Here is a 12,764-nt window from a genome sequence, read left to right on the forward strand (position 1 = left end):
AAGTCATGGATTACAAGCCAATCCAGTGTTAACAACAGATACCACGAGCATTAAGCTCTACGATATACACTTCATTGATACAATGTACGAAAACAACAATCAACATTGCTTAGTTAGTTCAGTTAAGCCATGGTCTCCCGATGAAATTCGGCTTGGACAGGAACAAGCCACCACAGGAACTCTTTCAGTACACCCAGCTCTAACTCGTCCCGTTCCTTCTGGGTTGCGACCGGTTTGAGAGTTGGCTTGGGATGTCCTGATGGTTGTGTTGCAACATAACCAAGTACCAATTGCTGTGGAAAAGAAAGTAAACCATTGTTTAATGGATGATGCTTTACACTGCAGTCTTCAAGTAAGGTAGGTGAAGACTTTCTAAGAGCCAAGTGGTCCATCAGGCCGGAGCTTATACCGGTTTCTGTAGCATGAAGCGAGTAAGAATATTTCTACTCCCTCGTGGATGAAATGCTAGTCCATTGCCAGGCTACCTCTGATATTAAATGCGGTACTTATTTGTATACCTGGGGGGAGAAAGGCATTTACAATGTCCCCAGCCAGAGCTGGAACCCGGACCGCTCGATCCGGAGTCGAGCGCACTAACCGTGAGGCCACCGCGCCTCCACAACTATTCTCCAAATAAACATGATACATAAAGCCTGAGGGACAGTTAGTAAAAATTTAACTGAATATGGTCGAGGAAAACCGTCAATGGACAGTAGCAAAGGAAATTTTTTTTTCACAGAAGTTTAGTATTTTACTGACTTCAGTTCTTGCTTATAATTTGTCCTTTACTTACCACGTTTTGAATAAGATTCTTTACGTCGTCAATTTGATATTCTATTTCTTGAAATTTTGCGGTAAATTGGCTGCTCTGGTTCTGAGACTCATGAGCTCTCATTTCCTCGATGAATTCCCCGAAAACATAAAGTTCTTCGACTGTCTTCTTTAGAAGCGCTTGCTCCTGAAATTAGAAAAACGAAAAAATAAAATATATTGGGAGATTTTATTCACTTGATTGGCCAGCGGAAACGCTCTTTTTCAGAGTTCCTGTAATTCTTAGAAACCTCCTCTTGTTTGCGTATTTACTTCAATTTTCAGGGTCGAATGCACCTCAAAAGCCTTAAAGAATAAAATTTGCATTTTCATTGAAACGAGTGTCATACAACTTTAAAATCGCAGGTAATATTGATAAGAGTTAATTCTTACAAGAAAACAGTAGACACAGAGCTGGCACTAAGCTACGTTTTCGGTGATATCGGTGATATCAAAACATTGTAAAGGAATCAGTAGAGAAACAAATACTTCAGGAATAACTGCAAGTTAATTAAAGACCGAAGGCCTTAAGTGACTGCGGACAAATATACGTATTGCTTCAAATTGAATTCTTCTCAGCCAGTCAGCAGAAAAAAAATGCAGTTGCCAGCTTGGGACTTAAGGTTAGCAGTGGCCATGTTTGTGTTGCCTTATTTTGCCTTCTTTATTGTCCCTTGATATTAAGTTTGATGCGTTTGGTTGACTCGTAACTTGTAAATGAATAAAGCGGAGTTCTTTCGATCAATATAAATAAATACCTTGAGCCCTTAAACTTTATTTTTTGTTAATTGTACGTAGAAGTTAGGCCCAGTTCAGACGCCGAACTTTTCATGAGCCGAACTTAATTCGAATTTGGACCGACCCAAATTATCAAAAGTACACCTGTTGATTCAGACGTCGAACTTAATTCGCCGAACTTTATTTAGTTTAAACCAAAACACATCGAAATGTCAGCGATTTTCAGGCAAAGTAAAAACTGCTTGTAAAATACGTTATAATAAGTTATGCATTAGGTTCGGCTCATGAAAAGTTCGACGTCTGAATCAAAGCCGTTCCAAAGCCGAAATTCCCGGCTGAGCTAGGCGGGAAGAACGGCTGGGCCGTTCCAAATTCAAATAGCCGTTCTTAACTGATTCAGACGCCGAACTTTTCATGTACTTAATTCAATATATTTGGTTCGGCTCATGAAAAGTTCGGCGTCTGAACTGGGCCTTAAACTACTTTAATTTATGATTAAAGCCCTGGAATTTGTTCTAACTAAATAATTGTATAAACTAACGAGGTGCAACTTACTGTCATCTGATCTAGATTCCATGATGGACGAGGCAGTCCTGGAATTCTGGCAATATACTCATCGTAATTTGCATCCCCCAGACGATCTTTGGCCTATACAGATAGGACAAGCAAGCTGGGTGAGTGATATGATATAGTGCATTGTATACTATACGGTCATGTAAGATCGGAAATCCGTATATCTAATTTGGAATTAGGTAAAAGCACTAGTACACTCTCAAAAAATATCTAAAAGCAATACATCTCATAAGAAGAAACAAAAAAAGAATCAGATTTCTTTAGAGCAACATAAATACCTAGGCTGAAAAGTCATGTAGCAAATTTCGTAATCATTATATCAGAATAAACTTTCTTTGACTTCAATTACGAGCTGCCAGAATTCAACCAACAAATTTAAAACTTCTAGACTTCACAGAGCTTTATTGCTACTAAATATAGTGAAAACCAGAGAGGAGATTTAATCAACTATTTAATTAAAACTGCATTAAATTGTTAAATATAGTTTCAGTTATCAAATTAAGATTAAATGACCTCATATTTAACTTACAAAGGCTGCCTGAGTCTCGCCGACAATTTTTGAGAGTACAAGGCTTTTGGAATATATATAGCTCTTTATGATAGAGGGTGAAGGAATTCCAGCGGGTTGGCCAATGCTGGTTTTGAATGGGGCAGCCATAGAGCTGCCGGTCACCATCAATAAGACTGTTGCGATGCTCAGTAAAACCGAGAGCTGTGAGAAACCTGTTAGAATAAAAATAAAAGCGTTTTGCCATTATATAAGGGAAAACTTTCACGGTTAATTTATAAGTTGAAGATTGCTCTTGACTAAATGCAAACAAAATCACCTTACTAATAGTCCTTCATTTATTTGGTATCAGCTTAGAAAACTTAGTAATTAATCGAGGCAATGTGCTGTAATGGATTAGTTTCGTTGTTCTCGTGGCCTGTCCTAAGTACTTGAAAATGCATTTTTACTTAATTAATTGTGGTTGGATCTCTGTTAAGAATGAGAGGAAGGGTTATACAGCCATCAGCCATACAGAGCGAACAAACAATGGCGAGTCGGTAAAGACTAGCGACAAGATAAACTATAACACAAGTTTTAGATTCGTTTAATGTAATTTTTATGTTGTTTCAAAGTGAAAAAGAAGAAATTAAACTGATGAACAGCACGTAGCAATCGCTTAGCTTAACATGGTGATAAACATTTAATTTTAACATCTTTGTGTTTGGGACTGTATGACTTAAATAAAATTATATAGTAGCTCATCAAGCAATTTGGAAATCCCTCTACCAATAAATATTAGAATGTTACCTAACTGAAACATAACCATAATCCTTGAAAAAATCCTTTACACTGACCTGATGTTGTAGTTTTCATGTTGGGAGTAGACATTTCTTCACACACGTTTTCCTTTGTTCCAAATAATACCATTGATCTCGAGCTCGATTGAATGATCGTTCCCCATCTTTACCCGCTTAAATACCCAAGTAATGAGTATTCAAGGGGGGAATTGAGTTTCCCTTATTCCCTGTAACAAGCAAAAAATAAAGTCTTCCTCGGGACGAAATTCTAAATATAATGATTTATATGATGATCTAATGAACTTCCTCTGTCTTCTTCCTTGAGATCCTTCCTTTCTTAAGGCTCTTTTTTTGCTTTAAATAACTTTTAAACACACTGTTGTGCTGTACATTGTCTTTGTTTGATTTTTGGTGGTGTTAAAACATGCCAAAGAACTAAATCTAGTGTACTTTTGTTTTTTGTGACACGGTTCAGAAGAGTGGTAAATGTCCCATTATCATAACATTTTTAATTTATGTGTTTTCCCTGTTAAAGGCTGATATTGTAAAACGTCTTGTCTTGTCAGCGTTGTGTAGACATTCAATTTCATAGTTGTCGTTGTCATTGCGAACTAACGTTGGACAAAATCTTGTTATATACCCCCTAGAATAAAAGTAACCTACGAGAAATTTGATACTACAGTTAATTGAACGATCGTAACATGACACCCAGCTATCAAATCGAAAGTGCCATGTAATATGTTTTCATTGATGTCCGGTAACGGAAAATATGTAGTTCGTAATGTTTCGCTTTGATCGTGCATGCTGTCCGTTAAGTGTTGGTTGGAAAAAGTTTTGTTAATACAAGCACGTTTTCCATCCACAAAGTCTCGTTTTTTTAATATCTGACGTTCTTAGAAATTACTATGTTGACTTTGCACTTCCGTTTCATCAGTTGTAACCGATGGATGGGCTGTGTGATGTAGTGATTCTTTAACGTATTGTACTTAATATATTTAAGATTAAAAACTAATTTACTTCATGCCAGCAGTTATTTGTGAGGTTTATTTTGTTAAACTTAAGGTATATGCAACGCCTTCGTCTTCATAACATCAAACATCAACAAGGAAGCATAAAAAATTGATGACTTCTCAGCGACATAAATTTACTACAATTCAAGGTTTATTAAGGCCCCCGCTTTCCGCTGGCGGTCCCACACATTCTTTTAATTGGAATAAAAACGCTAATCTCATCTCGAAATGAAGATCATTTTTTCATCATGGTTTTCTCCTGAAACAGAGTATGTATTTAATTTCAAAGTAAATTTTCCGTAATTTGATATTCTAATTAACTAGTGTTACACAACTTCCGCCCCAAATCTAGACGCCCCTTCGTCGGCTTTTGAATTTGACCATTTTTAATATCATTTCTTAGTTTAAATTCATTTTGTTCCTTCCCGTGGTGTGAGTATGGCTGTAAACTGCAGTCACGTTATATCCTTCAGTTTCATACAAGAATGAACAGTTGTCTGTTAAAAAAAAAAGAAAGAAAAAAGGAAACATATCGCGAAATATATAGTAAGCAGAACTTCTATCACCCAAATTTAGTACAACGTAGCGTTTTGACTACATTTTTATACGGGGTTTCTTCACCTTGGCTGTTTTGACAGGTGAAGCTGGTTTTCACTAGTATATACCACACAAGTGAACTGTGCTTTTCACGCGCGCTGATTTGCCAGCTCAGAAGTGACTAGCAAGTACTATTCACCTCCACTTCGGTGAATAATTGTTAAATATAGCATTTAAAACTAGGAAAAGTTATCAAAACTTTCCTAATAATTTTTATTGTTGTTCAGATGCTTTGGAATTAAAGTATAATTAGAAATTGTGAAAGCAGTTTGTTTCACTGGAACGGAATTGTTCATTCAATTAAATGAGCAAAGAATTATAATGAGTTACTTCATCGCTGTGTTTAACTCTATTTCTAGGTGGTAAAAGGAAACAGTGTTTACCAAAACACAAGATTATCTGGTACTACAAAAGGCGTTTCCTAATTAACCGAATTATTTATTTTTCTTAAAACTGTGTCTATAGTGATAACCAATTGCACGATGAATGATTTCGCTTACAGTGGGAAACGACATGCAGATACAATGCTTTTTTAAAATGTTTGCTGTAACTGAATCGTCGTCTATTTTGCCTTGGTTATAAAGTTTATTTCTCATTCCATTGAAAGATGTTATGCGCCTCTTTCTTTTTATTGCTCAATTTCCTTTCGTATGCCTGTCATAACCCTAAAATGGGTATTATATCTCAGAACCCGCGGGGTAGCGCCGGCAGGATTGCTATTGCTGCGTCACGGGGGAAAACGAGTCGTTTAATGGGTCCTGATTCTGGAAGCTAATATTCTTTAATTAATCACGGATGCGTTTTCGTTTGTAGATTCAATATCTTCACAATGTCTTATCTTTGGAAACGGGAAGTTAACTGCGAAACATAGTATTTACAACGTTGACTTGGTAGTGACTGTTTCCGTTAGATCCCTCGTGCACGTAAACGTAGGTTTCAACTCTTTGTAGCACTTTGCAGAAAAAACAAAACATTATTAGAACGACTTCGAAATAAATCATATTTATTAGCTAGGAAAACAATTTACCAATGTCATTTCAATCAGGCTAATTTCTACTTAGAGGTGGTTTTGGATTACCATAAATAAACAAAAACGGAAATTTTTTCTCTCAAACAAACAACTGAAACTCCCTTTAACAGCAACAAATGAATCATCACATCGCGTTTCCACCGTATTTGAAGGAACATATTTCACTATCTAAATCTGTTGAGATGATTTCAGATCTTAATCAAACAATAGTCCTTATTTAAAAGAGGCCCACCGACCGCGAAACCCAATCAGTCACATCTTAGAAACTCATCGCCATTTTGTTTCATTGTATCAAGAACCCTCCGTGCATTGGAAAGAATGTTAGGTATGAAGGAAATGCGTGAACTGCTTTGACTCGTTGCTACTGTTTTAAACATTTTGTTGTCTTTGTGATACACTTTTGATGCTCGCCTCGGGCCTCGGGCCTCGGGCCTCGGCAGCCACATCAAGTTCATGGTCAAATTGAATCGAACAGTTGTAGTGGCAGCGATCAAAAGAAATCAGTGAAAGCAATTAGCATTCAACTTAGGGAAGTCTAACGCGAACCACTAATACAGCAAAATGAAATCATACGAGGACATCACTGATGGTGTAATTATCTTTCAGGAAATCTAATGATGACCCAGCCGCCACTGGAGGGAACGATAATTTATTCTATGAATATAACTTCCTATCTATTAGTATTGCTTGGGTTTCTTAGAATTAGATCAGGTTTCTCGCGTAAATATTGATAATAATACTATACAATTCTAACTCTCTAATCATTTTACTATTTACTCCCATATTGATGTATTTACGACAAGGTTGACAGTTGGTAGTCGGTTGCCATTCATCTGCTCAGTTGAAGTTTCACCAATGATTTCTTTTCCAAAGCCGGCTAGCTTAGTTACATTACAATATCACTTTTCATTGGCAACTAATTGACTGACTGACTACATGACCGGCTGTCGGTCGCACGTACTGATTGGATTACTGTTCCAGCAACCGACAGACCGAGCGACTGGCTGCCTTGATTGAACGATCAATTTATCTACTGATTCATTGATTGACTGGTTGGTTGATTGATTGACTGACTGATTGACCGATTGATTGATTGATTGATTGATTGATTGATTGATTGATTGATTGATTGATTGATTGATTGATTCATTCATTCATTCATTCATTCATTCATTCATTCATTCATTCATAGGCTGGTTAACTAGTTGACTAACTGATTGATTGCAGGACGTATTAGTCTCAACGCGTTAGCCATGTTGGCTTTAACAGTAATCTTCGTACTACCAAGCGTCAACTCATCCAATCTGAGAGGTCGCAGGTCCACGGTGGGCCATTCAGTGGTGGGGCCAGCACAAATAGGATTCACGCCTCCCCCTCAAGTTCTGAATGACTGGTGTGTCAATCTCACACGGCACCTCAACACAACGTTGGAAAAGTTTGTAAGTGTCACGTTCGGTGCCTAGCAACATCATCTTGAAACTGAAATATTTATTACATTGAATAGACCAAATATGTCATCTGAGAGTTCAACCTCGTCTGTGACGCAGTAGTGGTGTAACAGTGTTCCAAGCATAACGTTTAATGTGTTCTTTTTTTGTTCTCAGGGTAGTATCACCTTCAACAGATCCATGGCAAGTTCCAACATCTCGTCCTCAGGCGTGACGGTGAGTGTGATTAAATGTTTGAATACTTTTCGTTCATTAATTCAAGATGTTGCCGGATCAGTAGCATTTTGCCTCTTTCCCTAGGTGAAGGAAGAGCCTTAACTCTCCGGTTGTGGGTCTAGAGGGACCTGCCTAGCATTTGGCCCCTTCCCACAAACAACCTTACCGGCCAATTCCCTCTACGAGACTCGCGTGCAGGGAATCATGGTAGTTGTATTCACGAAAACAAATATCCAGTCCAAGATAATGAGTACAACTACCATGATTCCCTGCAGGCGCGTCTCATATAGGGAATTGTCCATTCCCCGGTGGCGGATCTATAGGCGAACCTTAGGTACCTGCCTAGTATTTGGTCTGCTTCCCTTGGTCTAGAAAACAGCTTCAATTCCTAGGTGGGGGTTCTAGAGGACCCTGGAATACCTGCTTCCCAGTTTTACTGAAAACCTGGCCAGCAAAGCGGGACGCCATGGTAAGAGAGAACCATTCTGCAGAGCCAAGCTTTAAGGGTGGACTGCATTTTTGTCTGAAGGTCTGTTTCCACTATTGCCACCCCACACCATAAAGAAGTCTATGTAAGACTGTAGGCCTCGATCAAAACTAATGACGCTTTCCTGAACATTGATGTGGCGCAAATCAGGATATATCTCTACCTCAGTCATAATACAAACTTAGTCGTTTACGTGGTGAAATCTTGAGAATAAGATATGTCATAGTGGAGATACTATCTGACCATAAAATCAGACATTTGTACTGAGACCAGCGAAGGGAATGTCCATGAACGGACGTCGGTTAGGGTAGGAATGATTAACATAATCTCATTTTCTTTCCAAACAGGTACTCCAAAGATTAGAATTTGACCTGCAACACTTAAAAATCTACTCGCTTCTCTTTGGCCAAATTCCAAGCTCCGTTGCGAGCCAGCAGTTTAATTCATGCCTGCAAAATGGCACCCAACTCATGGGAGGACTCATTTTTGGCATGCAGCTGGCGGTAGGTTGATCACCATGTTACTTGATAATTCCTAAATTGTATTGATATCTCCCTTTTGTATAAAGTGACTGCAAGTAAATCTGAATCGCGGAAATTAAAAAATTAATAGGGATTAAAATTTACAAATATTCTAGTTATCACGGTGCTCTGACCAACAAAATTTTTATACTCATGTCAAATGCAGCTAAAATGGGTGTTTGGTTGTTGAGGTTCTCTGCCTATGCTCCAATTATTTCTACTGTTTAGTTTTGCGCATTTGTGAGTAACATAAAAGAACGCTGTACTTATGCTACAAATAAGGTAAAGCTTCGCAAAAAAAAGTGTATGGCAAAGTGTATGGCAGTGCAATTATGATCAAGCCACGGCATAAAATAAATAAACGAACCGTACTAAATGAGACCTAAGTAAGCGTTCTCGTCTTTATTTGCTTTCTTGTGGCAGGAATCCTTCTTAAGTGGCACTTCCCCTTTTCCACCCCTGTTCCTTAAAAGGGGAAGACTGGGCAACCAAACTCGATACCAGGACCTCAGCCGTGAAATAGCAGAACTGAAAGGACAAATGAGGGAGCTGGTCATCATTCTCGGAAGCAACATCTTTGGCTCTGTACAAGTCTTCAGCAAATAAAAACACAGTCCCTAAAAGAAACTGATCAACGTGCAGATGCACTGTAAAACAAAGCGCTGAATTATCTATTTTTGATTTGTATAACACGTTCTTTTGTGCTGCTTGGTCCAAAATGATTGTAAATTTTAAAGAAAATAAGGAATAAAAACTAGTAGTAATCAGAGATTATGAGTGCGTTCGACGCTCTCACTTTAATATATATATATATATTTAGTATATTCTCAGCTCCGACTATTGCATTTCTAGCTCTCTGATTGGCTCAAAAACTCCGACTATGAGCCATTAGTCGGAGTTTTACCTTATATGGAAAACAGTGCGCCAAGTTTAAAAATTTTCCGCTCTGTAAAATTGTTGAAATAAAAATCGGCGGCAAAAACCCGATTAAGAATATACTAAAACAATTATTCCATTCGACCTTGTTGGATATGAAGTGATCATAACCAACTCGCGCTACGCGCTCGTTGGTTATTTATCACTTCATATCCAACGCGGTTTCATGGAATAATTGTTAAATATACCGTAAATAAATGATTTCACTAACTGACTTTCAACCTTTGTCTATTGCTAAAATCAACATTTTTCAGCAGTAACCGAGGTTTTACAGTCACATATGTATAGTGTCAAAGTCCATGCTAGTGAAGAGGTCACGATTTGTTGATACGTTGCGTGACGCTGCCAGTTTCTGTAGACTCTCAAGTTTCATAGAACATTTAAATTACGTACATTATTCTACGCTAGCATTTGCAATCGCGTGGTCGTTTCGCGTGGTCGATAATCGTAAACAAACTTCGTGCGAATAATTCGAGTATTTCCCCTGATGAATAAAGTAGTCTTATGGATCTTGCCTTCAGAGTACTTTTCCACCGATTCCAAACAATAAAATTGCGACCGGATAAAGACTGAGCTATCTGTCGCGACTGGAGAGGCCTTCCAAGGGGTTTGAGCGACAAGCGACATTGCGTCAAAATGTGGCGACAATTTGTTACCAAAGTACCGACAGCCGACGGAAGTTGACATGAAAGGGGCGATAATTTGCGAAAACGACAATCCATTTTTCACTTCGACAAAGCGACAACTGCACTTTTTTTCTTCGACGGCGACATGACTGTCATGACTTGACAAGGCCAGCGTGACTCTTTTGGAGCTCTATTGTTTGCGTTTATGGTAGATCAGTTGTACAAATATTAACAAAAACAAACCATCATTCAACACTCTTTACAAAGAGTTAAAAATTAAGAGTTGTATGTTAACTAGTCAGTCTCTTATTACATCCCGTAAAACAAAGAACTCAAAGAGAAAGGAACAAAGGTCGTAAACGTCATCCGTTGCGCTTGTTACGATCCCGAGTCACGCGCCAGAGATTGTCGTCATTATCGAGTTCGCCAGGTCTTTTTATTGACCTTTATGAGGGTATTCAGGTTGTTTTAGGTGATCTAGGGTCGGGTGAGAGTCGGCCAATTGTTTGCTTAGGGCAAACATAAGAAAGACAAGAAAAAGACCAACAAGAAGAGTAGAAAGAAGGAAAGGGTGGAAAAGAGTTACGGAAAGAAAGACAGGAAAGGTGAGTTGGCGCTTTTCATAGTTAATCGGTTTTCACGGTCTCAAATATTTAGCTTTGTTGATCATTGTTTGGCAGTCCTTTTTTATAATATGGATGATTGTATCGGATAGATAAAGCATTAAGTCATTAAGTTTATATGAGGCCTTCCAAGGGGTTTGAGCGACAAGCGACATTGCGTTAAAATGTGGCGACAATTTGTTACCAAAGTACCGACAGCCGACGGAAGTTGACATGAAAGTGGCGACAATTTGCGAAAACGACAATCCATTTTTCATTGCCACAAAGCGACAACTGCACTTTTTTTCTTCGACGGCGACATGACTGTCATGACTTGACAAGGCCAGCGTGACTCTTTTGGAGCTCTATTGTTTGCGTTTATGGTAGATCAGTTGTACAAATATTAACAAAAACAAACCATCATTCAACACTCTTTACAAAGAGTTAAGAATTAAGAGTTGTATGTTAACTAGTCAGTCTCTTATTACATCCCGTAAAACAAAGAACTCAAAGAGAAAGGAACAAAGGTCGTAAACGTCACCCGTTGCGCTTGTTACGATCCCGAGTCACGCGCCAGAGATTGTCGTCATTATCGAGTTCGCCAGGTCTTTTTATTGACCTTTATGAGGGTATTCAGGTTATTTTAGGTGATCTAAGGTCGGGTGAGAGTCGGCCAATTGTTTGCCATGGGCAAACATAAGAAAGACAAGAAAAAGACCAACAAGAAGAGTAGAAAGAAGGAAAGGGTGAGAAAGAAAGACAGGAAAGGTGAGTTGGCGCTTTTCATAGTTAATCGATTTTCACGGTCTTAAATATTTAACTTTGTTGACCATTGTTTGGCAATCCTTTTTTATAATATAGATGATCGTATCGGATAGATAAAGCATTAAGTCATTAAGTTTATAAGGCGATCAGCGAACATGAGCGAGCTAGAATCTTGCACTGCACTCTGTGTACACGTGGACAGATGACATTGATTTTGGAGCGTCTTTTTGCTTCTCGATATTCTTTATTTATTTCTCAGCACACTGATCTCTCAGCCTTAACTTGGTGCAGTGTTTGGCAGTTTATTTTTCCAATCATAGACCATTATACTATTGACGATTCATCATAAAATTATGAAGCGTCTACGGCGAACAGCGAGTTCGGATCAGCTCGCAGCCTGCGGTCTGTGTGTGTGTACACCGACTGTGCACTGGAGATAAAGTTTTTTTTTCGCCTTTTGACGAATCCGTTTACACAGAATGCTATATTAATGATTACCATTGCTTTCATTGTTAATAAATTATGGAGACAAAATTGAAATACTTGCAAGCCCCCATACTTATCCAGTCTATCCTGGACGTTCAGACTCATTCATGTTCATTTAGATGGTCATGAGCAGTGTACAAGCGTGCAAAGAGCTTGTGGTAAAGACGGGAATGACATGTTCCACCGTAATGCTCCGTAATGCTCACAGCAAGATGACAAGGTCATGGTAACCGGGATAGCAAAATCAAATGAAGATAAAAAAAAATAATCGACCTTTTTGAGTTATTTCTTTTGTAAAAAAATACCTCTTAGTCGGCGCGTCGGGTATGTTATGGACGGGTCAATGGATGAGTGAGTGAGTGAGTGAGTGAGTGAGTGAGTGAGTGAGTGAGTGAGTGAGTGAGTGAGTGAGTGAGTGAGTGAGTGAGTGAGTGAGTGAGTGAGTGAGTGAGTGAGTGAGTGAGTGAGTGAGTGAGTGAGTGAGTGAGTGAGTGAGTGAGTGAGTGAGTGAGTGAGTGAGTGAGTGAGTGAGTGAGTGAGTGAGTGAGTGAGTGAGTGAGTGAGTGAGTGAGTGAGTGAGTGAGTGAGTGAGTGAGTGAGTGAGTGAGTGAGTGAGTGAGTGAGTGAGTGAG

The 12,764-nt window shown here is 38.7% G+C and overlaps 2 protein-coding genes across 3 annotated transcripts; one reads left to right on the forward strand and one right to left on the reverse strand.

Moving 5' to 3' along the window:
- Positions 1–122: 122 nt before the first annotated feature.
- LOC149102246 (uncharacterized) lies at positions 123–3,621 on the reverse strand. The gene is made up of 5 exons (XM_089274982.1): positions 3,466–3,621; positions 2,651–2,844; positions 2,104–2,196; positions 794–958; positions 123–293 (listed from the first exon to the last, which is right to left on the reverse strand). Exons 1-5 carry the CDS (start codon positions 3,536–3,538, stop codon positions 123–125), a joined length of 696 nt encoding a protein of 231 aa, XP_089131108.1. The 5' UTR covers positions 3,539–3,621.
- On the forward strand, positions 2,121–9,489 carry LOC110051608 (uncharacterized). 2 transcript variants are annotated; one of them, XM_089274984.1, is made up of 5 exons: positions 2,121–2,222; positions 7,273–7,484; positions 7,650–7,709; positions 8,544–8,699; positions 9,141–9,489. In XM_089274984.1, exons 2-5 carry the CDS (start codon positions 7,299–7,301, stop codon positions 9,321–9,323), a joined length of 585 nt encoding a protein of 194 aa, XP_089131110.1. In that variant the 5' UTR covers positions 2,121–2,222; positions 7,273–7,298; the 3' UTR covers positions 9,324–9,489. The 2 variants fall into 2 exon arrangements, with proteins under 2 accessions (XP_089131110.1, XP_089131109.1); XM_089274983.1 differs by lacking the exon at positions 2,121–2,222 and adding an exon at positions 5,333–6,370.
- Positions 9,490–12,764: the final 3,275 nt, after the last annotated feature.

Source organism: Orbicella faveolata, unplaced genomic scaffold, assembly GCF_042242905.1.
Source record: "Orbicella faveolata isolate gen_17 unplaced genomic scaffold, um_ofav_v1 contig_36, whole genome shotgun sequence".
NCBI classification, from domain to species: Eukaryota; Metazoa; Cnidaria; class Anthozoa; order Scleractinia; family Merulinidae; genus Orbicella; species Orbicella faveolata.